The following is a 27,017-nucleotide window of genomic DNA, read 5'->3' as shown; positions in this document are numbered from 1 at the left end:
ACCGTAGGCAGGTGATATGTGCGCCTCATGGGTGTCCCTCAGTGGGCCAGTGGCAGGCAGAGGCTCCCCACCTGGAGGTAGAGAGCTCAGTGTAGCTGGCTTTCCTAGAGCGATCTTTGAGCCCTCTGTAAAGTACAGCCTGTGCTAAAGCAGCCCTGGGTGGGGAAATCCTGTCACCTTACAGATGAGGATGTTGAGCTTTGAGAGACATAGGCATGTGTAAAGTACACATAGCGTGCCACGGGCTTCTCTGACCTCATGGTTCGCAGTGTGCAGTTGGCTCTGGGCTCACATGTCATGCATTTTAGTAGAGTACTCGATTGTCCCACTCAAGCCCTGTCTCCTGGGCAGAGAGGCACAGCCTGGTCTGAGGCTGAAGGTGTAGTTGACTAGGTGGGGGTTCATCTCAGTTCCCAGCATGGGGTATCAAGACAGAACCATCCTCTGTCCCATGAAAAGACCATACAGTGGGGGGAATGGTAGTTCCTTGCACACATGTGGGCCCGGGAGTTGTTGCATGGTGGGCACTGAAGAAGCCTAATCTCAATATGTGGACAGGACCGGGCGCTGCCCCTGGCTGTGACTGTAGGAGATCAAGAGGCAGAGTTGCGCCTGTGCAACAAGCTGGTGGCCCTTCTGTCTGCGCTGGAGGCTCCCCAGGAGGGCCTAGAGTTCGCCCACGAGGCCCTAGCACTCAGCATCACCTTGGGTGAGTCCCCAGCCCCGTGCCCTGCTCTGCACTCCATCCTAGTAGGTCCCCAGCCCCAGGTCTGCAGAATAAGGAGACCTTGCTCGGTTTCTCCCATCTCCTGTGAAGGCTGGCGGAGGCCCACAGCAGCTCTGCTGAGCTGGCAGTGCCTAGCCCTAGCCGAGTCCAGGGCAGGCAGGGACTTAAGGAGAGCAGAGCTCTGAGGCTTTCTTTGCTGCTTTCTCTTGCTGCTCGAACGCTGGCTAGCTGCTCTCCACATCCCTTCCCCGCCCCTCCTGTCCTTACCATCTGCAGCCTGTTTCTTAGTGCTAGGCTACCTTCTCTCCAGTACGGAACCACTGACTGGGAGTGTCTGTGTTCCTCCTGGGCAGGAACCCTGACTGTGGCCTCAGGCCCGCAGGAGCACTGAGCACAGGCTCCATGAACCGGCACTCAAGCCCACCCACACAGGTTACCTGTTTGCAGGGACAAGCCCCGGGCTCTGAGCATGACTCCCTTAGGTGACAGACTGTGCTGAACATATAAGGAAGGCGGCAGCTGCAGCCGTTCCTTGAGCCCTGTGCCGAGGAAGGCACCCCAGGCAGCTCCATGCATACACAAAGTGGGGCATGTGAGCCTGCAGCTTTGCCAGATCTGGGACTGGAAAGGGAACTGCTGTCCTTAGCTCACTTTACACATGGGCATATGAGTCCAGGGGGCAGGAAAGGACTGGCTAGAGCGGCCTGGTTTAAGACTGAGTGTACACAGCTCTGTGAGCTGTTGCTGCATTTGCGTGCATGCTCGCTCCTGGTTGGTTCGTGCCCTGCTTGCCCCAGTGGGCGGTACCCTCACACCTGCCCCTGCACCTGCATCCCCAGGTGACCGCCTGAATGAGCGAGTGGCCTACCACCGGCTAGCCACCCTGAACCACCAACTGGGCCACGGAGAACTGGCTGAACACTTCTTCCTCAAGGCTCTGTCACTCTGCAGCTCACCCCTGGAATTCGATGAGGAGACCCTGTACTACGTGAAGGTGTATCTGGTGCTGGGTGACATCATCTTCTATGACCTGAAGGTGGGCAAGAAGGGGCTCAGCCTGGGGTAGAGTCATTGCTCTGCCTGAGTGTGAGGTCTGCACTTGCAGTCACTGCCTCCCAGCAATGGCCTTGCGTTCTCATGGAGCACGGCGGGGCTGTGAGAAGCCCCCAAGGTCAGCAGACAGGGCTACTTTCTTGCGCCGGTCAGTCTTGGCCCTCTCATGTGACAAGCAGAGGGTACAGGGTTACCATATGCCAGCAGTATATGGAAAAGTAATTAAGGAGCTTCCTGGATATGGACCTCCTAAAGGAACATAAAGGGACAAGGACATTTATTATCATTGTCCCCTGAGACTCACATTGCAGAATCCAGTCCACATCCTAGTACCTCTTCTAGGAAGCCCAGCTGGAGTACCAGCCTTTCTCAACAATTCCTTATTGGAATTCTAAGTGGCATTGCCTTTCCTCTTCATTTGGGAGGAATGGGTGGAGATATAACCATCTTGCCTCATAGTGAAGGAATCTGAGATTCAGGAATGGGTACACTCTTTCCTGGTCACAGCTCCAGGTACACACGTGAGTCCTAGCTGCCACACATGTGCAGACGCACATGCTTCGGCTGTCCTTCCCACTTAGCTGGGCGCCCTTTCCTCCAGAGCTTCTTATTCCCCTGAGATGCCAGGTACCTCCCATGTTTCCTCATGTCACAGAGTTAGCCAGGGAGGGGTGGCCTTGAGCTAGGGTGAGGAGTGCCAACCACCTGTACATGGCCCACTCTTCTTGGTTCTTGGGTCCTGGCTCTGTGGGGCTGGTACGAGAGGAGACGTTGGTAGCTCTTGTACTTTGTTGCCAACCGAAGGAGCTGTCACAGATGCTGCACAAGGCAGGCTGGGTGGGGTCTCAGGAAGCCCAAGCCCCTCAGGTCACTCTTTTGGGAAGAGACCTCCGAGAGAAGCTAGGGTGGGAGACTCCTATGGGGTGGGTCCAGAGGGAGTTTGCATCCTACTGGGACGTTGAGTTTGAGACAAAAGTACGCGTGATGTGAGAGTGAGGTGTGTCTTACACCTCATCTTAGTACCCAGGGACATGGGCCACTGGTACAATCACTCAACAACAGGGGGCCAGGAAGTCCCCAGAGTGGGTGAGGCCCTGCAGTCCCAGGGGCCCCACCTCCTCCAAGGAAGGCATGATGCATCCCTCTGGGAATGACTGGGGTGAGGCAAGGTAAGATCCAGGCAGCAGGAAGGCTCAGGGAAGAAGAAGCGGAGGCCACGATAGGTCAAGGTGTTAGGCTCTGGAATCTAGGAGGAGGAAGGGAGATTCAGAAGAGGGGCACAGATATGTGCACAGGAAGGAGCTGAGGGGCAGCCATAACGCTGTTCCGGGCCACTTGGATCACTGGATCATATTTGGGGTAGGCCTGCTGCTGCTCTGAGCCAGCTCCTAACATGGTATGCCCTTAGCTGGGACAGTTTTATTAAAAACCAGCATCCAAACACAAGGGCCAGGAGGCTTTAACCCTGCTGGGGGAAAAGGCTAAGCTGTGACTGTGATGGGGCAAGCTGGAATGTCCTCATAGTACCTTGATATGGCCTGTGGGTTAACCATTATGGGTGGGTGTATCCGAGTGACCCTGGGATAGTGTAGCCCTTGGGGGTTGCTCCTGGCACCCTCCCCACCCCCACCCCTTGCCCTTCTGCAGTGAGTCAACTAAATCCCAGTCAAACACATCTATCCCCAGGATCCCTTTGATGCAGCTGGGTATTACCAGCTGGCGCTGGCAGCAGCCGTGGACCTGGGCCACAAGAAAGCTCAGCTGAAGATCTACACACGCTTGGCCACCATCTACCACCACTTCCTCATGGACCGTGAGATGTCCCTCTTCTTCTACCAAAAAGCAAGGACCTTTGCCTCAGAACTGAACCTCCGCAGGACCAACCTGGTGCCCCAGCGCTTCTGTGGCGGAACACCCTGGCTGGCCCCTAGCTACCCATCCTGACAACCTGAGAAGGGTCTATGCAAGGGACTCTTCTTCGGGTGCGTGTGACTTGTTTTGTGGGGGGGGGGTTGCTGAAGGAAGGAGCAAACAGTAGTAAATATTTTTCAGCACCTGTGGTGTCTTCAAGGTGTGTGGCATGTGTCCCATTGAGCACTGGCTCTGCCCCCTCCCAGCTCCCTGACCCATCACACTGTAGCCAGCCCACACCTTGTCTCCAGTGAGGACTGAACCCTCCTCCTGCTGGCTGTCTCACAGTGTGGCCTTGGGTAGCCACTTACCCCAATCCTCTGTCACCTTGTCTATAAAAGGTAAGATGGCTATGGGAGCCCCTTGGCAGAACCTAAGGTGACCTGTTTCCCTCTCTACCCTCTCATGTGTCTGATACAGCTTATCTTTCACTCTCTCAATACTGGACATGTCCCGAGAGGAGTTCAGGACATGACAGCCCCTATCGGCAGTGGGAGATGTGGGGACCCAGATTATCCATTGTCACAGTGGATAGGAACAGAGCCTCAGCCAAGTACAGTGACTGCCCACCCTGCCTACAGGGACACAGACCCTAAGACCTGGAGAGCAGCTTGTGAACTTCTCCACTCCTGATGGTGTCAGGAGAGCCACAGGCAACAGAAGGAAGATCCTCCCTGCCCAGTGTCCCTTGGTCCAAGACTTGTCTGACCTGCAGAGTGCTGAAATCTTATGCCTGGTAAATGTGACAGACTCATGGTCACACTCCCTGCTATTGCCTGCTGTCACCTAGTCCCCAAGACCTTTGGTGTCTCTCAAATCTCCAGCCCAGGCAAGGTGATTTAGACAGTTTCTTTCCTAAGCATAGACACTGTGGCACAGCAAGGTTGAAAGTGACCTGCAATGTTCCAAACCCTTCCATCAGTCATGTTTAAATAAGTGAAATTTCTCACCTTAATGACTTCTGGTGATATTGACAGTGTCACAGTGTCTTGCAGTCCCTGTGTATTCCAGAACACCATACTCTCCCCAAATCCCCCTTTAAAATGGACACTGCAGGCAGAAACTGGGGTGTCCACTCCAAACAACCTTGCTAAACACCAAGGAGACTTGTCCACTTTTCAAAGCCCTACTGAAATAGATGCTCCTCCTTGTCTTCCCACCAGGGGGCAGCAGAGAACTTGCAGAACCAGATCCTCCCCTATGCAAACCCTTTGCAGGTTGCTGACAGTCCCATTCTCGGGTGGACTGGGCCACAGCGGGAGAGGAGATAGCCTTCTTGAAGATGAAAGGTAGTCAGCCAGTCATCATGGTAACTAAGGACACTTGGCTGAGGTCATCACCTGCCTGCGGTTCAACAAGGAGTTTTGCAGTCTGGGCGTTCTCAGCTGCCAGCTGTCTTGGGGGTGCAGGGCCTTTGGGAGTAAATCTCTCTGAGCCCAGGTTGGTCAGCCCTGAAACAAAGTGACTGCCTGAGGGCTGAGGTGAGGCTTGGGTAGCAGGGTGCTCCCTGGGCTATTGTGATGCCTATGATCCCAGGATGCCTCACCAGCCATACTATGCTGCTCCAAGGCTTAGTAATACTGGCCACTGTCTTAACCTCTCAGACCCTCTGTCTCATCATCTGTAACCAAAGAAGCCCAACTTTGAGTTTCTGTGAATGACGGGAGGACGACAACATGGCCCAGAGCAGCCTTCAGAATCCCCGCCAAGGCAGGAGTGGATGGTGGAAGCTGGGACTCCACCTAGGCCTGGTACACTCCTTAGGGCTCTTCCATCAGCATGGGTCTGAGGAAGGGTGCAGAAGCCAGCAGACCCATTGCCCATTTCTCATTGCTCAGGGTTAGAAGGATGCCCAGTGTCAGCCACGTCTATCCAACTACCTTCACAGATGGCCTGACTGTGAGGCCATGGGGCCCCACCCCAGCAGGGCTGTGTCCACTCTCTTGGGAGCATGGTCCCTCTTTGTACCAGTTTTGTCCAAGGGCAGATAGATCTGAGCAGGCATGAGGGCAGGATCACCGGGTCCCTCTATGTGACCTGGGTCAGAGCTTTGGGTTGTTTAGTGTGTAAATGGCATCCACTCAGTCTTCCCTGCCCACTGTGGCATCTTTACAAAGCCAGTCCTCTTGACCAGACTCGTGTTGACACCCTGTGTCCTAGGGAGACAGGAATTCTAGGCTTATACCTGTAGAGAGCAGGGGCATTTGCTCCTGGAGGTCAAGGATGCCTCTATGACCCAGTCAGCAGGGTGAGAACATCTCTGTGGGGACCCATCAGCCTGGGAGGGGAGACTTCCAGATATGTCTGAGGACAGAGACAGGCTTGCCCTGGGAGGAGGGCAGTGGGTGTTGACTCCTCCTCACCCATGTTTCCCTGTTCCAAGAACCTGCTAGTTCTCCTCACCTTCCCATCATGCCTGCCTCAGGGGGCTAGGAAAAGGACGGTTATGCAATGAACTCACTCTAGACCAGGGGCCAGCATAAAGGCTCGGCCAGACGGTCATCATTCAGTGATGACTGTGGGCACACCCATTTCTAGAATGGCCTGTACCGCGGCCAAGTGAGGCTGCACTAGCCCTGATCTCAGCAGTGCCCACTGGAGGTGGGGATTCCCTTCCCCCATAGGGCATGGGGATCAGGGGCTCTGTGGGGACAGAGGGAGCCAACAGCAGAGAGGACTCAGCTCTATGTTGGCTCTCAGTCATCAACGGTAACGTAGCCACCTGAGCTGAGAGTCCTACCGCTGCCAGCAGGGGGCATCAGAAAAACCCACTTAAGTCAAAGAGTGTGCGGTGGGTGTCCCTGGTGCAGTCACCCAGCAATGCCACTTGGGGACCATGGCATCAGTACACAGGCCTTTGGCGTATAGTGACATCCAATCCACATAGTTCTCAGCAAGTTAGCTTCCCCTGGGTCCTGGTCCATCTCAGGAACACTGAGGCCCATCTCGGGCCTGATCATAGGAACCATGGGAGGGTGTGAACCCTCGATGTTTGTGCTCATGTCACTTGTCTTTTACTGCAAAAAAGCTTCAACAGAGAGGTCACCACACAGGCCATCATTCATGCTCCCCATGAACAGCTCATGCTCCTGGGCTTATGGACCCCTCTTCAGCACACAGGACCCCATGTCAATAGCTCCTTCACAAGCTTGTCCTGTCTTGCACTCCCTGCCCCTTTTTGTTTAGTCTCTCCTCACTTGACACCCCAAGAGCTGTTGTCTGCACCTCATCTCTCTGACACGTTCACGTTGGGTCTCAAGTGCTACCTGTGCTGGCCAGCACAGGCTGGCCCAATCCTTGAAGAAGTGATCTGTGAGGAGGTCAGGAGGGCTCCCAGAGGCAAGAGGTTGACTTGAAAGTCCCCAAGCTTCTGGAGATCTGGCAGGAAATGACACTAAGCCAGAGCCGGAGGCTGCCTGGAGGATTCTCTGTGGGGCTTCCCAGAAGTCCGAAGGCTGCCCTCCAGGCCATAGGTCTGGGATACATTGCTGTGATCTACATTTCCTTGGAAGAGCCACCTTGGTTGGATTTCTGCCAGAGCAGAGCCCACAGGCTGCTTGTGTCAACTATGTTTGACAACTGAACATTTCCAAATTCTGGCCCCAAACTTCTGAGGTGGGTAGCCGGAGGTGCTGCACTGTGGGGATGGGGGGGTGTGTTCCTGAGACGGTGGAGAACAGACCTTGGGAGCCAAGGCCAGGAGGGAGGTGGCTGGGAAGAGCAGAGCATCCCAGCTTAGCTCCTGAGCTGTGCCGTGTGCTCGGCAAACCTGAGTAGCAGCACTCGGGAGTGCAGAGGCCACAGCTGTGTGGACCACACCAGCTCTGGGAGGCTCCAGCCACCTCTGCTGATGGTACCATTCTAGTCTCTGCATCCTTCCAGTCACATCGATGCCCAAATGTGGGGACAAGGACACAGGAAGGCAGTCGGGGCCACTTGGATGACCCAGGCCATCACCCACCTAGGAGTCTGCCTTGCTCCAAAAACACATGTTTGGTGAGGATCATGTTTGCAAGGTAGTCGTTGGTGCCTTGGTCTCTCGGGGCCACTCTGGCTCTCTGGCTGGGTGACTCAAACAGAGAGGAGGAAGGAGAATGTTAAGGAATCCAGAAGTGGGGTGAGGTAGAGGCAGAGAAGCTGGGGTAGTGGAAGCCTGTCTGCAAGGTGAGGGGTGACTGATAAAAGGTGGGAAGGGGTGGATGGCATATCACAGCGGGGGGTGGGGCATGGCCTGGAGGGGTCAGTCCCCTTGCAGAGGCCGCAGGAGGGCATGGCCTGGAGGGGTCAGTCCCCTTGCAGAGGCCGCAGGGTCCTGTAGGTCCCAGGCGCAGGCAGTGTGTGGAAACAGATTTCCCTTTGGCAGATGCTTAGAGACTCCCCTCTCTCTTCACCCCTGCACCTCGAGCTGCCGTGTATCCACCATTCCACATAGCCAGGATCCACAGAGTCATGGGGGTGCCCCCAGGGTCCCCCCTCCCCTCTGACATTCCATGGAGGGGCTCCTCTGGCCCTGAGCACTGCTGTCCTTTGTGAATGACTGCGTGGCACTGGACTCCTCAGCTCCCTCCTCTGAGACTTCAGAAAGACCTGGGGATCAATATTCACCTGGTGGCTCTGAGGACAAAGCCAAGCAGGGTTCCTTGCATCCAGTAGCTCCCAGCCTGCTCACTAAGGCACCAACGCCTGTGTGATGGAATGAGGCCACCGAGGATGACAGCCCATTGAGACCCAAATAGATGAAGGTTTCCTCTCAGGTCCTTTCATGCGTCGCCTGCTCAGATGATGCTCAAATGCGGCCCGAGAAGCTGTGCGGCAAACTCCTATGCTCCCTCCTAAACCCAGCTCTGATGTCCCATCTTATACAAGGCCTACTCCGACTGGCTCCGGCAGTCGGGGACTCACACAGACGGTCAAAGTGCTCCTTACCTCTCAGGCAGTTAAACACATATCATTTTAGCTCTGTGCAGGCAGCCTCATCAATCCCATCCACAGTGGACGCTGAGGCTGTGTAAGAGTGAGGAACCCTGGTCCCACGGCCGCGGCTGCCCAGCCTCTGACTATAGAGTCCCCACCTGAGGGGACGGGCTCACCTCCTCTCACCAGCAGCTAGTCATGGCTGGAGCCCTGGGGGGTGACCAGTTTCTGATTCCCAGGCAGCCTCCTCCTCTGCCCCTGCATGTCTTCCTATAATCTGGATCATCTCAATAGTTGGCCTGAGCTTTTGGGCTCCTGGGTCAGCTGCCTGCGGTCTACCTGAGGTTGCCAGTGGGAACAGGGTGTGTGTGTGGTAGGGAGCAGTTTTCTTCCTCCCCAACAATCCCCTCGTTGCCCTGCCCACCTAGGCCTGCTTCTTTTCTCTGTTTAAAAACCCACAGCGTTCTACTGTGGGAGAAGCTGTCTTGCCTATGATGGCTGCTGTGGCCTGTTTCCGTGGTCTATGTGGCTGACAGACAACAGGCTCTGGCTTCTGTCTGTGGAAAAGGACAAGGCACAGTGGGCAAGCCTTTCTGTGTCCCACACCCTTCACCCTCTAGGCCTGTTCCAGCCCTCAGGACCCTCCTGGTTTGTACCCTTGGCTTAGGGGTCAGGATTTCGACAGATGACTTGGAGCTCTGCCCTGCTCCATAACCAGGGTCTTCCATGTTGAACCATGATGCCAGGATCGGTTCCTTCTGACCAATCATGGATCCACACGATCACCTGCCATTCTCCCTTCCTGACACACAGCCAGGAGGAGATCCCCAACCTCCATAAGGCTTCCCACACAGTCACAAGCTCTCCAGGCTGGCAGGCCAGCACACCCTTGGCTGTCCCTGGAATAACCAGACACTCTGCCCGTGGCCAGGCAGGTCACCTTCCTCTCTGATTCTTCGCTTACTTGGCTGTGAACAGAAGTGTGTTCCAAAAGTATGTGTTCCCCATTCCAAAAGTATATGGTGCTCTCTGGGGGCTCCAGACAGGCCAGGCCGAAGGTAACCATGTGCCATTGTGTAGCAGTTCAGGGAGTAGTTCCAAGTCTGCTTATACTGCCCAGTTTTAGGTCTGAGTTCCTGGTCTAGAGCAATGCAGAGTGGCTGAAGTGCTGGTGCCGTGTGGAAGACATGACACCTTCCGCGCAGACAGACAGCGGGACACGGGGCACAGAGAACACTGTGGACCTCCTACCTGGACCCCTGAGCCTCAGAAGAAGTTGAAGCTCAGTGAGGACTAGTGTGCACTAGACGTTTAGATGTTTCCACCTCCCTGGCCCCCAGCTCACATAGCCCCAGGACTCAGGATGTGACTGGGGGAGCCGGGGGTGAACGGATGGAGGCAGAAGCAGGCAGGGATTCCAGACTGTGCCAGTAACTCCTGGCTGACAATGAGTTTCAGGGCGTGCCTGTGGAGCGGGCTGCCGGGAGGGACTGATCAAGCCGGCTGCCAGATGGGAGGGTTTGGAGAATGAGCAGATACCGACCAAGGGTCACTGAGGGAGGATAAGAGTCCCGATGACGGAGTAGCGGGAGTTCCCTGGCTTTCTGTCCTCTTCCCCTGGCCATGGTCTGAGTGTGTCAGTCCAGCACCGTGAACAGGAACAGAGATGAAATGACAAATGTCCTCTCAAGATAACAGTCAACATGACGATGATGCAGCAAGAAGGCCCCTGCAGGAAGCAAACAGACTGTGAGAAATGAGGGGGCACAGGATTTTATGTTTGCTGGCTGGCGACACCCCCTCCTCAATTGCTCCAGTCAGGGAGCTTTCTCCCTGTAGTTCTCTTGCTAGGCTCAACCTGGGAGAGCCCTGGACTGGGCTGGACAAGCACCAGGCAAACTTCCTCTGTCTACCCTGGGGTTCTAACTCACCTTATTTATTGAGTCAGAACCTCTTACTTAGACCCAGAACTCACTGACTGGGCTAGTCTCCCCAGCCTGCTTGCTCCAGGCATCCCCTGTGTCCACATCAGGAGCACTGGGGTTGCAGGTAGTCACCAGCCCCGATTTCTTATGAGGGTGCTGGGGCTCCACACTCCAGCCTTCATATTTGCATGATAAGCACTTTATCCACCGGTCCATCTCCCAGATGCTCCTGTGAGAGTTTGGGCAAAACCCAAAATGAGAAGAAAAACGAAGCTCGTCCTTGCTTTTGGGTGACGTCAAATGTATTTTTTGTTCCTTGTGTCTCTAGCTCTGAATCATCCAACTTCTGTAAAATAAATATGCATTTTGTACTATATGTTTTAAAATCAGAAAGAAGCAGTTCTCTAAAAAGCATGTGATAAGTTGGGAGGATTCTCAGGGAATCAAGCTGTTTAAAAGACTAAGACATTGTAGGTCTGCCAGTCAATCCACAAACACTCACTCCTCCCCTGACCCTCCTGCAGGACACGTTCATTGACTTCTCCTAATGGACTCTTTCCCTAGACCCTTTCAGGACAAATTGTCCCCTTCCCTAGTCTCCACTGGGTGCAAAACCTCCTTCCCACTTTTACAAAGGGCTGACATTGCCCAAGAGAGTAGCTTGGAAGGATGATATCATCACAAAGGTATTTCCTGTGCACATGGGGCCATCTGGGAGAGCCAGTGTCCCTGAGATGACAGGGACAGAGATGGGAAGCCCTACACTGTCCCCAACTCTTGGGAGGCTGGCTTCATCTCCCACTGCACAGCTGAGGTGACTGCAGATTGAATGGTGGCATCATTTGCTTTGATACGCACAGCTTGGGGGTGACATGGTTGTGACTTGGAGCTCAGGTGTAGGACACTTTACAAAGTTGACCACTCTGAATGTAGACCAGAAAACATGTCCCGATTTTTCCTGGGTATATATGGTGCTGCTCAATTAATGTTTTCCAGGGAGTGCATATTGTCTGACTCTGTTATCAGTGGCCTGCCTCAAGACAGGGCGATTCTGGGGGTCATGGCAGAAGTAGTCAGGGCCAGGTTATGACACCCATGAAGCTAGAGCGAGCAGTAGTTAGTGTTCTGAGCCCCAGGGCCCTGACCTCAGAGTTGAGCTCCAGTCCTGTGATTTGGGTCATGTTAGGTCATCTCAGTATCTTGGATTCTCAACCTGCAGTGGTGGGGTTGGCTTCTAGGCGTTGCACAAGCTTCTCAGAGCTGGGTGATCAACAAGAAAACAAGTTTCCTGCTACACTCTCAATGGCTTGAGACCCTCCCTCCCACTATCCTTCTGAACAGGAGCCCCAGGGTGTGTATGTGTGTATGTATGGGAGGGGGAAGATAAGCTTGCTCTCTGGACCACTCAGGCATCTATGCAACCTCTCTCGCTATCCCCGTGGCTGACCATTCTGCATCTTCATGGAGACAGATGCTGTGTACTGTGATTCCCTCCTGACTGTGAGGAAAAGGGTCTACTGAGGGGAGAGCCCAAGAGCCACAGCGGAGCTGTAGGCCATCCTGTCTTTCCCGTGATTCTGTGACCGAAGGTCTGCCCTGGACCACAGTCAACTTCTGTCCAGCTATTGTGCAAGCAAATCCAAAGAGGCACACTGATGCTTAGGGTCCCACCATGTCCCAGCTAGAGATGTCCTTGCCTGCCCACTGTCCTGAAGGCTAAGAGCCCTGGTAGCCAGTGTTTGGTTCCTCCCAATTTGATGGGGTCATATAAGAGGCTCTCCTCTTTGGCCCTCTGTCATTACCCCTCTGTTCCTTCCCCACACCCCATAGCACTCAGAGCAGCAGGGAGTAAGACCAATGTTCTCCACAACAGCTCCCAGATGCCACAGTGAGAGGAGCCAGCTCATTCTGCACTCAGGCACAGTCACCCTGCCACAAAAGAGGCTCAGACAAGCCACAGGGCCATGTGTCCTGAATTCCGAGGATCACCAGAGGCGGGAACGTGCCATTAGAGGGAGGGTTGCAAATGCAAACAGGTACAGCAAAGGTTCGCTGACAGTGGGCTGTGATGGCCGGTCACACTTGGCCTGACTTCTTCCGGGGAGCCCAGGACCATGTGGGCCCAGAGGTCTGTCCTGTCCCAAGACGGAGAAGAGTCCCAAGCAAGAACAGTGAAGAAGGTGTCATGCAAAAGCAAAGGCCCTGGAGAGAGGGACAACAGAGATCACTGGGGACGCTCATGGAGACAGGAAGCAGAGGACTAGGTCCTGGGGAGCCATAGCAGACACAAAGAGAGGGATGACCTGAGCTAGGATTCCCAGAAGGCTTCAGCCCTTGTCCACAGCGTGAGCCAGTCTGGGTTTGTGGGAAGGGGATGCCTCAGGGGTGAAGTCACTCGCTGCCAGTGCTGTGTCTGCACATAGCTACCGAGAGGGCCCTGTGGTGACCCCAGCCAGAGCCCCGAGGCAAGGGGCCCTCTCTCACAGGGCAGCCACATTAGATGTGTGGCTGGAGCTTCCTGCCCACTGAACAGGAAAATTACAGGCCAACACTGACAGGGGCCCCACACTCTGCTGCTGCCAGCACAGTCTGCTACCCCTTGTGTCACAGTCTATGGAGCTGTCATTGACCACATCACACTGGCATAAGGTCAATGGGGCACTGGGTCTGAAACTCCAAGTGCCACCAAGGTGTCCCTGGGGATGACGGTGGCAGAGGCACTTCTGTGACTACCCTGAGCGCCTAGCCCTACTTTCCCAGGAAGCATGTGAGCCTGGTTGTCTGAGCACACACACAGGCTCACTCTCCAGCCCCAGCCACCATACAAGTTTGACATCAAGCTGGAGTCCCTTGCCAGCTCTGCCTCTCCCCACCTGGCCTAGGCTCACATTCATCCTCAGAGCTACTGTCAGGTAGCATGACCTCTCAACACGCCCCTGTCACCCTCTTCAAGGAGTAGGCATTAAGCCATATTCCATGTTTAGAACGGGACTGTCTACCTCACCACCCCACACACCCTGGCTGGGCCTGTAAAAACAATCCTGCAGCCACCTGAGACAGCCCTGCCCAACTCTAGGCTCTTGAGCAGGAGTGAGTCCTGGGAGCCGACGTGGCCCTCCACTGACCCTCAGTGAAGCAGAAGGCTCCACCTCTTCGATCCTCAATTCCCCATGTTCAGGCTTCATGTATCTGCCCCTCAGGGTGAAGCATGCAGGGCAGGGAAGAGGGAGGTCAAGCTTGTTCCCTCTCCCTCGGAGAGGAGCCCCTGCAGACTGGAGCAGTGCACAGCTCTGTCCTCTGAGTGACTGTGGGTAGAGGCCCCAGTTACCATGAGCTCTGCCCAGCCTGGACTCTCAGTTACCGTGAGCTCTGCCCAGTCTGGTCTCTCACTTCATCTCCTGGCTCCACAGAAGCAGGCCTGAGTTGGACTTTGACCATTGTCACTGGGCGTGTGAGAGGCCACCCTGCTCTTGGGATGCGTGCTGGAAGACAGCAGAAGAAGGAAGCCTTCACAGCTCACTGGAGACAAGCTGAAAATAGCATGTGTGAAGAGGGAAAAGGGCGAGGGAGGGGAGGAGAGAGATGACTTAATGCACATTCTGCCACCGTAACTGAACATCTGAGCGAGGCTAGGTTTTAATGAAGAGAGGCATGGTTGGTTCGCAGTTTTGGAGGCTAGAACTTCTAGAGTGTGGCAGTGGTGTTTGATGGTGTCTGCCGAGGCCTCGGGCCATGTCCTGATGTGGCACTGGGCATGACGTGGTGAGACAGGGCAAACTACTGTCTCAGGACTCTTGTCCTTTTGGAAGGCCACAAATGCTGTCCAAGGGCCCCATGCCCCTGACGACATTTATTCCCAGTCACCTCTCAAAGGCCCAGCCTCCTCATCCAATCTGACTTTAGGGATTGTTTCCAACTTGTGAAGTTTAGGAGGGTAGTCAGAATGTTGTAAAAGGACCAAGCAAATGCAATAAAGTGCTGACTGTGGGATGCTCATCACAGGGACATCTTCTTTGGGTTATCAATTCAATTTTTGTGAAACTCTAGAAGTACCTGAGAATGAAAATCCCAGAACACAGTGGCATCGCTGGGGAAGGTGCAATGGGGGAGGGTGTAGGAGTTTGCACTCAGCCTTCAGATGTATCAGAGAAGGTGAGATGGTCTGGGGAGAGGAGAACCATATGGCATGGCCAGCACCAGCTCTCCCATACCAGGAGGGGCAGTGGTGTGAAGATCAGGTGAGGGAGGGGACAGGGCTGAGGCAGAAGGGTCTGGGGAAAGATGAGTCTCTGAAAGATACCAAGGAATCAGAGGACAGAGGTGGGTGTGTGCTCAGAATGGGGAGAGGAGGAGGTCCATGGGCTGGCCAAGCAGCTCCCTGGGCTTCTGTTTCCTCTCCGAGGGCATCTGCAGTGCCGTGTTCTTGATGTACTGTCCACAATCGGTAGGTATGGGAGCAAGTGCAGTGTCCATCAGCAGGCAGGTAAAGCAGACGTGGTGTGTGCATACAGCGGAATACTATTCGGCCCCAAAGAGGAAATTCTGTCATAGGTAACAACACAAAGGAACCCAGACAGCTGAACACTGGAAGGCAGGCTGGGCACAGGAGGGCAAAGGTGGTGTGATGCCACTCACGGGAGATCTAAGAAAGCTGATGTCACTGCAGCAGAGAACAGAAGGCGGTGACAGGGCCTAGGGATGGGGAGGCAGGGAGCAGAGCCCTGCTGGTCAAAGGACCCGATGCCTGTGTTAGCCACACTTACCAACGGGTATGAAGGGACATCTCTCCCAGACAGAGACACAAGGGGCCAACAACATCCCTTGTGGTATTGTCCACTCCCTGGAAAACATAAATCAAACCACGAGGAGACCATACATCTTAGCTACTAGAATGGCAACAAAAGGTTATTTTTTTGTCTTTTTTTAGTTTTAATGGAAAATACTGAGTTGTTGAAGGTTTGGGGTAAATGGAGCTTCATGGTTTTGGGTGGAAAATGATGGAGATGTGGGAAAGCCTGGTGTTCCTTAAATGGACAAGCATGACACTACTCCATGGCTTAGTCATCGTGCTCCCAGGAATACTCTCAGGAGAATCGAGACCATGTAGGACTCCATTCAGGAATGTTCAGGGCAGCATTTTTTTCACGATAACTGAAAAGTGAGGGGGAAAAATCCGTGTGTTGGCAGAAGAATGTACAAACATATGTGGTCTACTCATGCAGTGGAATAGTGTTCAGCCATGCAAAGGAATAGAGAAGGACTGACTCATGCTGCCGTGCAAATGAACCTGGACTCGTGATGCTGAGGCAGGCAGGCAGACGACTACAGATCACATGATCCTATTCAAGGGGAAACAGAGCAGCTAACTCACAGAGGTGAAAACATTCTAATTGTAATGGTAGTTGTATATTTCTATGGCAATACCAAAAATGACCAGCCACACACCACACTTTAAAAGGGGATTTGTGTATGCAAGTAGACAGATGTATACTAAGGGTCAAATGCTTAACCAGGAATGGGATAAGAGGAATGGGGGAAAGGATGGGTGGGGTGGGATGGGGTGAGAAGAATGAGGGAGAGTTAGCAAAACTAAGGAGATACGAGAAATCCATATGGAAGCCCACTACTTTGAAAGCTCATCTTAAAAAGTATGTTAAATAAAGTTGAACGTAGGTACTCTGCATAGGTGGACAGTGGTGCTCCTAGAAGACACAGATTATTAAATGAAACTCTCCGTGCCAGATGTGGAATCCCTCCCCAAACAGCGTGGGCTATTGCCATTGTTCTTGGCTTTCCTCATTGCTGGAGACACCACACACTTTGGGGGGGGGGGCTTTCAGAATGCTACAGGGTACTGTGCAGGCTGCTGGGGGAGAAGAGACCATGATGGTCTTACCCTGCAACCACCTCTGCATGCTGCAACACCGACCTTCCAGACAAGGAGAGCCCAGAGGTGCAATATTGGCACTACTGTTACCAGAGTTGCCAGCTGTTTCTGATTGAATCTGAAGCCTGCTCCATAAGAGGGAGTTCATGCCTGACACTGTAAACTTGATCAAAAGTCCATGGCTGAGGCATTCACAGACCCTAGGCTGTTTTGTTGAATGGACACATTCTAATACTGCCTTCTAAATATTTATGCTTATAACCATAGCTTAGTGTGGTTCTCACCCTTAACCACAGAAGCTTCTTTTTGCAGCGGCAGGCAGTCCATACAGAGACTCAAAATAATGAACCAGCCTGCCTCCATCTTAGGCTGGAAAGCCATCTTCTAGTAAAGACAAATTAGGCTCATTCCTATTTATGATTAAACTCCTGTGTCTCAGGAATTGGGTTATACCCCACATGTAACCTTCACTACAAATGGTTGTGTACTGCCTGTTCCAGGAGACAGCAGCCATGTCTTTGTTTTAAAGACTATCTTGCAACCCTGCCTTTGTTTCAAAACGTTGCTATGACGACCTTGTTATATTCTGCTTCTGTAACCCCACCTCTTTTGCCTGCTACCCCCCTAATTTGGAAACTTCCTACCCCTGCATTATAAAAACCTTGTCTTCCTCATGTCCAGTACTGACCGAGCTCTTGGGCCCCACTTTAGGGGCAGGCATCCCATGTACATGAATCAAAAACTTGCTTCTTTAATTAATTTGCTCACGATGATGTGAATCGATGGTCTTTCTCCTCACATCTTTGGGGTTAGTAGTGTCCTTCACAGGGTCCCCAGGAACAGTTAGTGGCTCTCCTGTCCTTCTCAGCACCCCACGAGGGAGCTCCCAAAGGAGGGGCTGTAGACAGTGCTTTATATCATGACCCAAGCAGGGCCCACCCTGTGAGTCACCAGCTAACATGGGCTGAGGAACCTTATCACATGCCAGGTGTGGCCAGGGATGATCTTTGAGGCCCCCAAAACCATGTAAGCTGTGACCTCATCTGATGACGTCTGGCCTGCAGCAAGGGTCAGGCATAGGGGTCTGGAAGGTCCAGTTTGGCTCTATTGCTCTGCTATGGCTTAGCAGGAGGGACAGCCTGCGGTGCCCAGAAGGGAGGCAGACCGTGGTTCAGCCTGGTTGCAATTCTTCAGCATGGTGAAGAATTTACAGCATACAGGGGAAGGGAAAACAAAGGTTGATGGTGCTGGATGATCAAGCCAGCCACCTACCATGATTCAAGAGAGGGTAGCAGCCAGGCCAGAGCCCACTCACGCTGGCGGATGACAAAGGCTGCCAAATGCCTTGTGCCTCCATCTGTCCTGAGAGTAGGAGGGGCTGCCCCCTCCCCTGTGGACCATGCAGGAGACATTAAGGCCCTGAAGGCCAGAGGCCCGAGGGCCACTCGACTCCAGAGACAAACCCAGGGTGTCCCTGTGACTGAATGAGAAGCTGTAAAGGGCTCTGACAGCAGGGGGAGCCGCTGCCCTGCCTTTGCTGAAGACTCCCTGGAAGCTTCCAGAAGAACAAAGACAGGGCCTGGAACAACCTCCCTCTTAGAAGGGAAGTGTAACTCTAAGCCTCAGTTTCCCTTCTGCACAGGGACTAAAGCTCTGTACACAGCCATAGTAAAGGTGAGATCAGGTGACCATTGGGAATGATGAGAACTGGAGGGGAAAAGTTGGACTTGAACTTCAGACAAAATGGGTGTGAGTGCGGCCCACTGTCTTTTCCTAGCCTCTCTCTGAGCCCCCCCCCACCTCTCAGGCAGGAGGGCACAGGAAGCCAAATAACACATGTGGGACAGCCTGCCGAGCAGCAGCCAGGACCACTTACACACTGTAGAACATCCAATCCAGGAGCCTGAGACTCTGTTTCCCCATCGGCACACAAAAGTCTAGAGCAAGGCAACCCCCTCCCCCTAAACAGGGAGGAGACCACAAATGGAGCCCCACCTCCTCTCCCCAAACAATTCAGTCTGATGAGGTCACTCTGCTTCCTGCCCACTGGGCATTGCAAAGGCCTTAAAGCATGAGAGTTCCCAGGAACCAGACTGCTCCTCAACCCTATCTCCCCAGCTCCCCAGCACGAGCCATCCATGGGACCCGTGGCTTCATCACCCATGGAAGCAGAGGCGTTGCCACAGGACACTGCACCACACCCTCCAGTGCTGCTGGGCAGCTGCAAGCAGGGAATAGCTTCCTGCCCGGACCCCCTGCTAGCCTGCTTTCTCTCCTGTGTTGCAGACCAGGTTTTCTAGACCCTGGGGCTGTGTGTTCAATCTAGGATCCCCTTTGGGGGAAGGGAGCTCTGTTGGGTCTTCTGACTCAATTGCCAGCAACTTGACATCCCTGTCACCAGTGGCCCTGCCCCCTGGCCTGGGTCTGAAGTAGCTTTTGGTGAAGGCACAAGGAGGCACTGTGAGATGTGGGGGAGAGCTAGCTGAGGCGGGGTGAGCTGAGGCAGGCGCTTCCTGCTCCTGCACTGCATGGTACCTTGGCACTTCCAACAACCCTGAGGTGGGAGGCGCTCAATCCTCCTTGTAGGAGAAGAAACTGAAGTACACCAGGCAGCAACCAGAGTTCTAGATCTGGGAGAGCACAGAGTAGACCCCTAATAGAAGGCAGATGGGCCCCCTCCCTAGCTGGGGGCACACCCTCCAGATGAAGATGGGAGGAGGGGGCACCCAGCTGCTTCCTACGTATCTGGTACAATGTCCCCAGGGGGAGGGATATGGAGCATGAGTGGGTCTGGGTTTGGGGACTTGCTGAGCTCTCCTGCTCAAGAGGGTAGAGGAGGGTCACCTCTATGGAGGAAATCTAGGGACAGATTTTGGACTTGTTTAGGTTCCTGGCTAGGATTGGGTTACTCCGTGGCAGCTCCCCTTCTCCAGGCTCTCACTGTGGCCTTGCATATTCTCCACCATGCCCCCCACACACACAGGCAGGCCGGGAGCAGAAGATGCCGCCGGGTGGGTTCCCACCAGCCGGGGCGGGGTCCCCTGGGGCCGGGGCGGGGCTGACGGCGGGCAGGGCCGCCCCTTCTAGCGAGGGCGGCCTTGGTTTTTAAACGCCTGTGGACGAACTGTCGGCAAAGGAGAGGCTCCCGTTCAGTCCCCACACCATGTTCTTGCGATCCCGGTCAGAGTGCGCTTGAGCCGCTCGGGCCTCGGTGTCCCCGTAGGTCCCGCGCTGCCGCCTCTTTACGATGCAGGCGCGTGCGCTGCTTCCCGCCGCGCTGGCCGCACTGGCCACGCTGGCTGTGTTGGCGCTGGCCCGGGAGCCCCCGACGGCGCCGTGCCCTGCGCGCTGCGACGTGTCGCGCTGTCCGAGCCCGCGCTGCCCCGGGGGCTATGTCCCCGACCTCTGCAATTGCTGCCTGGTGTGCGCTGCCAGCGAGGGCGAGCCCTGTGGTCGTCCCTTGGACTCACCGTGCGGGGACAGTCTAGAGTGCGTGCGCGGTGTGTGCCGCTGTCGTTGGACCCACGCAGTGTGTGGCACGGATGGGCACACCTATGCCGACGTGTGCGCGCTGCAGGCCGCCAGCCGCCGTGCCCTGCAGATCTCCGGGACGCCGGTGCGCCAGCTGCAGAAGGGCGCCTGCCCTTCGGGTAAGCTCCACCAGGAATCCAAAGGCTTGTCCTGAGGAAACGGTGGCCCAAAGGGATTCTGCCCGCTCCCGGAGTACCACTAGGCAGCCTTTTAGAAACAGTTGAGACAACCCTCTAGCCTTCTAGATGGAGGAACTGAGGCCCAAGTGGTAAATGCTTTTCCCAAAGCCACAGAAGAAGTTAGAATTGAAACCTAGTATGGCAGCCTGGTAGGGTCTGGTGGGCTCTGACCCAGCCACTCTCCCATTTCTTAGGGTCTTCTAGTGGTTTAGAAAGGAACGAATGGAGAGCCGTCTTTTCTGGTCTGTCTTCAATTTCTGCTCTTTGGGTTTTCTTTTCTTCTGTCTGTAGCTAGGTGATCTTTGGAGGGCAGTTTGGAGCTACAACCAGTGTGTTAACGTTCAGGCTCAAGTGTACAGGGTAACAGGCCTAGGACAGCCTCCCCTGGTTGGCAGGTGACTCTAGGTATATCCACGAAACTGCCAGAAAACCCTGCCAATCTGCATCTTGCCTGGGACATTGTTTAGGATGCCAAGCTTTGCTCTTGATGTGATGGGGACCCAGCAACTGATCCTCAATGCAGCTCAGCCAGCCCCCAGGCTCATGTGGAATCAGACCCCTGTGTGTCTTTAGCCTGAGGTGCTCTGCTGGGCACTCAGAGGACACCTGGGAACCAGGCAGAGAGTCACCAGAGCCCTCTCCGGGAGAACAATGCTGCATTTTATCTGTGCTGTGTGGAAGGCTTCCTGGAAAGACGCCCTGACACAAACAGACCGGGGTGGGCTTGGCTGTGTGCATTGGACACATTGGAAAGTGCAGGTAGCTCAGAGCTGGGTAGCACTGGGACTTGGTGGCTGTGAGTATAGTGCCAGAGGCTGGCTTTGCCCTGTCAGACACAGCTGTGTAACTTTCTGAATACTAAGACTCTGTGCCCCCAAAAGGCCAGGAAGCTGAACATTCTCCTGGGGAGAAAGTGTATAAGGCTGGAGGGGCTCTAGACAACCAGAGGGCACTGCCCTTTCCTGGTGAACACCTGCCTTCTCCCTAGGCTGGGTGGCCACAGGTGCTCAGGCTGGAAAGTGTCATGTGGAATTGTATGGATCACATGGCTAAGCCATTTCAGGAGAGTTGGGAGGAGGATGTCCTTATCTGTTTTGTGGTATTACAATGAAGTACGGGAGACTAGGCAGGTTATCACGAACACGCATTCATGTCTCATAGTCTGGGACCTGGGAGTCCATGATTGAGGCCCAACGGGACTCAGCAGGGTGGTGAGAGCCATGATGCCTTACGGGGAGGCTGCTGTGTGCTCAGATGCCGTGGTGGGGCAGAAGGTAAGCAGGTGGCTTGGTGAGAGACCCAAAGGGTACAGTACCTTTTACAATGGCCTTAGTCCCCATTCGCAAGTGGAAGGGTCTTATAGGGTCTACACCTAAGTTTTGGAGGGACTGTGTGTTGGTATGGGTGGGGTCACAGGTCACATGAGGGACAGCAGTCCAGTGCTGTCTTGTCTGGGAAATTGTGATAAATTACATGGACACCCAGGGTGTGCTGGGTGCTGGTTCTATGTGCCCATCTTGGGCTTTTCTGTCTGAGATGCGGAGGGCTCAGGGTGGCCAGGCACCTGGCCTCCTCTGTTATCCCGCTATCGTCTTGGTTGTATTTGGTGTACCTTTCCCCTGGTCTCCCATGTGGCAGATGCTGTTAGCATCAAGCTTTGGGTAGAGACGGACAGGGATGGAGATTGACCTTCTTCACAGACTGAGCCATTTGTGAAAAATCCTTTCTGCGCCTGGCTGTCCCTTAACTGTTAACAGTACTTGGCACAAAGCAGACCTTGTTAGCGCGCTTGAGACTTCTAGACCCTGGAGGGCACAGAGCAAGGAGAGAGGAGGAAGTCAGCCCAAGGATCAGGCAGGTGTCCATCACTAAGAACGCGGCTGGCAGGACCCTGGGCTTCACAGACCCACCGTCCTTAGTTATATTGCTTCATTGTATTCTGGGTACTCATCCATAGATGATCTGATGACAAGACTGGGAGAGACCCACACAAGGAATATTTAGCCCCAGGGCGGTGCAAACTGGACACCGGTGTTACCTCCTGTGCTGGCTGCATGACTAGGGCTGTGCGATGAGGCCCCTAGGAGAGGTGCTGAGTTGCGACAGTGAGCAGGGGTCTCCTAGCAAAGAGGGGAGGATGGGGAAGCCTGGGCAGAGCAGAGACCAAGATCTGGTCTACAGCACTGACCACCACCAAAGCTCTGACGCCAGAGAGGGAGGACGCATTACCAGGGGTGTTAACAAGCCAGGCTCTATCACCCATCCTCAAAGCGCCAACTAAAGCAATGTGACCACAATGGGAAGAGGAGCAAAGCAGTCTAGTGACAGCTCCCCAAGTCCATGTAGGTGTCCTGACACGAGATTTAGGTTTAAATAGAGGGACAGCTCCCACGCATCCTAGACCCATCGTTGTCTCCGCTCCAGTCTCTCCTGCAAGGTGGCCTGATGTATCCCTCTCACTGACTGCAGCCCTCTCCTCCCAGCATGCGATTCTTGGGGGAAATTCCAATTTCTCAGGGCCCATTGTCTCAGTAGTCTGATAGTCAGAGGGGAGGGCCAAGTGCCCTTCAAAACATCTTCATTCCATTCTAGATGGCTACAGCTAGACAGGGCAGTGACCTTGAGCCTGACATCTGTCCACTGCCCACTTGGACCCGGACAGTCCAGGCTGCTGCTTACCCCCGGGTCATCATTCGCATAGGCGCCCTGTGCTTCTTGGCTGCTGTCTCTGGCTGCTCAGAATCTTCACACACAAGTGCGAGAGCCAGGCTCGCTCCATGCAGATGGAGATTGGCTCAGGCAGCCTGGCTGTCCCTAACCGGTCCTCCCAGCTCAGCTGACAGCCCCGCCCCAGGACATGGATGTCTCAGCCTCCCTCACCACTGTACCTGTCATCGCCTCCTGTCCACTGTGAGTGTGGTCACTAACTAGCCTGACCACAAACCACAATGCCCAGACGCTCTGGGCTCATGAATGTCTGGGGGGCAGGGAGAGCTAGTGAGCCCCACTTGAGAGTGATATCTGAGAGGGGGGCTCTTGCGGCATTGGGGTCTCAGAACAGATTGGGTAGCAGAGGGAGACCATGCTACGACTGCCTCTGCTGGCTTCCTCCTTCTTTATCATTCTTTATCACTTTACCTGGCAGACAGGTCAGTCTGTCCTGAATGTTACCATCAAGACCTCCTCCAACACGCCGCCCCGCGACTTACCTGGACTCTCAGGCTCTGTGGCTGCTGACACACACACACACACACACACACACACACACACACACACACACACACACTTCCACTGCCATCTTCGGCGACCTTCTCATTCTCTGGCCACCTTACTGGTTCCCCTTCTTCCTCCCTCAGGGTCTTTGCCCACAGTTCCCTCCTTCATCCTCACCTAGTAGGGTTCCTCTTCCTGGACTTAGATGTCCCACCACCCTGAGCAGCCTTCCCGGTCACCGTGCGAGGCCTGCACCACCTGTCCATTGACCTGTCTGTTCTCTCTGAATCTTGCTCACTCTGGGACTCATGGTAAAGGTGGGTCCAGCACCTGGTTGCATGCAGTAGCTGATATTATATGAGTGTCTGGGTCCATGGGTCCCTGTAGCTCTCCTGGTTCCTGTTAGATGGCTCCGTGGGAATGATAGGAGCTGCCCACCCGCATGATGGAAACACATTCTCACGAGAAGGGTCCTTTTGCTAGGATGACCAGCACTCAGGGATCTATCTGCGGGTGGCTGCCTGCTCACTTCCTGGAGTATATGCCCCACAGCCTGTTTGTGACAGTAGACACCTACCTGTTTCTGGAACTTGGAACTGGGGGCAGCTTGGGGAAGTTCCCACACAGATTTAACAGGCAGCCTTTAATGTGCAAGGTCCTGCTGGTCTCTCCCAGCCTGTTTATATAAGAGCTTTGGTTGGCTTTTGTGTTCAGTCTTTTTAGCAGCTTCTAGGGGCTTGGAGTTCAGCATTTGAGACTACCCAGGCAAGAAGATGTATCCTCTATCTGTTCCTCTGCCTGCTGGACAGAAGAGCTGGACAGTGACGACTGGCAGGGCTTTTAGTGGCTTCACACATGTATTTGATGATGGATAGGACTGTGTGTCATGGTCGGTTACAAGGAGGAGCTCCATGACCTGAGTCCAGAAGCACTTCAAACCCTAAGTCTCTCTCTTCATGTACCTCCCGGGCATGCAGAGGTGGCCGTGGAGAGGATTGTGTGGGGATAATGATGCCTAGATAGAGTGGCAGTCACCGTGCTGGTCTGCCTGCTGACCCTGGTGTCCTAGACCACCAAGAATCTGTGTACTCACTGGCCTATAGGAGCACTAGACACAGAAAGGCAGGTGGCCTCCCTGGGCTTCACTGTAGGTGGCAGACCTGTGCAATGCCACAGCAGGCTGGGCAGGATACCTACAGCCTGGCACTTTGGGGGAGGTGGCTACCATGGTGACCTCCTAGGGTCAGGTGTCTCGGACTCCTGCCACAACCTCTGAAGCCTTGAGCTCATCATGGGGAGAATGTTACAAGGACAGGTTCCGATGCTGTAGTGTGCCACCCTAGGGCTCTCAAAGTAAGGGAGAGCTTGCCCCAAGCCATGGTCCCCCTTGTACAGTTGGAGACTCCATATCAGCCCCACTCCTCCCTCTCCAAACCCCACTCTACTCAGAAAGACCACCGAAAGTCCAGGCTCTTCCCCCAAAGCTCAAGACCATAGCCACAGGGTATTGAAGCTCTGGTCCCTAGACCTGCTGTATGATTTCTCTTCCTCTCTCCCCTGCCTCACTTCTGGGGGGCTTGAGAGTCACCTGAAAGTGCTTGACTCACTAAGCCTGGATTTTTGATTTGGCTTGATGTGTCTGTGGAGAGTCCAGAAAACCTATCTCCCCTGACTCCCTATTGCTGGTCTGACATACCATGGTCATTGAGCCCCATGAGGAGGTGGCCACCCTGGAGGACACTGGTGAGGAGGTGACTAAGTTGTGAGTGACAGAATGCAGTCACAAGCCCCTGTTGTGTTGTTGGGGCTGTGGAAGCATGGCCGGACATGTATGCCTCAGCTACGTGACAACCTGGGACACGGCAAGTTGTCCCTGTTTATCTGTGGTGCCAGCATGGCCTGCAGACCACGAACTCCTCCAGTAGAGGCCCGGGACCTGAATATCCCTGCCCTGTCTACTCAGGAACCTCCTGTCCCAGCTCCAGTCCCTTTCTCCCAGGGTCACTTGCCTTTGCACACACAGTCCCTTCGCCAGGTGTGCTGGTTCCCACTCCTCAAGACCCAGGCCAACAGGGCACCAACCCTAAGGTCACACTTGTACCCTCTCTAGCTAGGGCAGTGGTTCTCAACCTTCCTAACGCTGTGACCCTTTAATACAGTTCCTCATGCCGTGGTGACCCCCAACCATATTATTTCATTGCTACTTCTTCATAACTGCCATTTTGCTACTGTGATGAATCGTTATGTAAAGATCTGATATGCAATCCAAGAGTGTCCTCAGTGCTTGGGTACCCAGGCTGGGCTGGCCCTAGAAGTGAGCAGCAAGATTGCAGTACACAGCCCCACAGCTTCCGACCTGTTGCAGATTTCTTGCCTGGAGGGCCGATCGGTTCACTGTTTTTCCTCCTCCTAAAAGCTTGCCTGTCCCTAGGTGCCCCGTGTCCCCCTGGCCACAAACATCAGCTTAAGATCTCTCTGTGGTTTCCAGGGAGCCACGCTGCTGTCTGCGGCCCTCAGTCAGACCCAGGTCCTTCCTAGGGAATGGAAGAGGGGGAGAGCAGCTGCCCAGCTTGGAGCACAGACACGCCACCTCTCCTCGAGGTCACAGCCCAGGGCACCAGCCCAGGTGCAAGGTATCAAGCAGAGTACACCAGGTATAGGGCACTAGACCCAGAGTCAGCCTCACTGAACTCTCCAATGCAGATACAGTGGCTGTTTCGGGACACAAGGCTTAGAAAGATCAGGTGGCCTGCCCAAGGCACACAGCCAGATTCCTAAACTGAGGTACATCCCATGTCTGTGCTGCTTGCTGCTTTGGAGGGTGTAACAGCTGGTTAGCTTCCAGAAGATCCCAGCCTTGACCCGTCTCTGGCTTGGGGCCAGCCCAGAGCCTCTGGCTGTGAAATTCCAGGCTCTGCTGGCTGAGCCAACCTCTGGAGGAGGTGCTGTCTGCCCGCCACTCTGCTTGCTGCGGTGAGGCCATGCTCACTTCACAGAGAGTCCCAGCTCCCCTTACGGAATGCCCTTCCACCCGTGACTGAGCGGGGAGGGGGCAGTAAGGACTGGCGAGTATGGCGTGCTTACTGCTGCCTTCAGTTGTCCAGCCCTGTCAGGAAACATGCGCCATGCCTAGATTTATTTGATGTGCCCCATTAGGTCCCACACCACACCAAGCCTACACATTCATAATCGCGACTGGCTGGCAATCCAGGGAGGGATACCACTGCTGTCCCCCATAAGAGAACTGGGGCACAGTGGACTCGGGAGACTTGTAGAGACTTTCAGTTAAGAAGTGACAGAGTTGGCGTAGCCAGGCTTCTATAAGTGTCGACTGTGTGCTGTCTCTGGGCTAACACAATTGTACATGTTGTATACTGTACAACTCCAGGGGATACGGGCACAGATACAGATCCCCGTTGATAATACTGACGGAACTATGCGGTGTCGTAGGGTGTGTCCGTGATGTCTCGGTCATTCACTTTCCCATTCTGTGCCTTTGTTTCCTCGTCTCTTCCATGGCGGTTTTGATTGTCCAAAAGCTCGCACAGCATCCTGCTTGAGGGTCCTCCATTGTCACTTGGGCAGGCATGTTGGCGATTGGAGCCCTGAGGCTTCCCTCCCTTGGTTACTTCTTTCTGCCCTTCCTTTCCTTGGAGGCCCCAGACACCTGGCCCTGG

General features: G+C 54.4%; 2 protein-coding genes across 7 annotated transcripts in view; both read left to right on the top strand.

The window, feature by feature from the left end:
• The window catches only part of Sh3tc1 (SH3 domain and tetratricopeptide repeats 1), a 40,871-nt gene extending 37,037 nt beyond the window's left edge, over window positions 1-3,834 (top strand). For both annotated transcript variants that reach the window (XM_040746964.1, XM_040746963.1), the window contains exons 16-18: window positions 559-709; window positions 1,567-1,763; window positions 3,467-3,834. In XM_040746964.1, the coding sequence (XP_040602898.1) occupies window positions 559-709; window positions 1,567-1,763; window positions 3,467-3,724 (606 nt within the window). In that variant the 3' untranslated portion in view covers window positions 3,725-3,834. The remainder of the gene's footprint in view (window positions 1-558; window positions 710-1,566; window positions 1,764-3,466) is intronic.
• A 15,694-nt stretch (window positions 3,835-19,528) lies between these two features.
• The window catches only part of Htra3 (HtrA serine peptidase 3), a 33,041-nt gene continuing 25,552 nt past the window's right edge, over window positions 19,529-27,017 (top strand). For 2 of the 5 annotated variants that reach the window (XM_013112440.3, XM_021226457.2), the window contains exon 1: window positions 19,529-20,067. In XM_013112440.3, coding sequence (XP_012967894.1) covers window positions 19,665-20,067 — 403 coding nt within the window. In that variant the 5' untranslated portion in view covers window positions 19,529-19,664. The remainder of the gene's footprint in view (window positions 20,068-27,017) is intronic. The other 3 variants (XM_040746962.1, XM_040746961.1, XM_005068853.4) reach the window with 2 other exon arrangements.

The sequence above is a fragment of the Mesocricetus auratus genome, unplaced genomic scaffold (genome assembly GCF_017639785.1).
Source record: "Mesocricetus auratus isolate SY011 unplaced genomic scaffold, BCM_Maur_2.0 Super-Scaffold_100006, whole genome shotgun sequence".
Lineage (NCBI taxonomy): Eukaryota > Metazoa > Chordata > Mammalia > Rodentia > Cricetidae > Mesocricetus > Mesocricetus auratus.
This window is presented reverse-complemented; position numbering and strand designations above follow the sequence as displayed.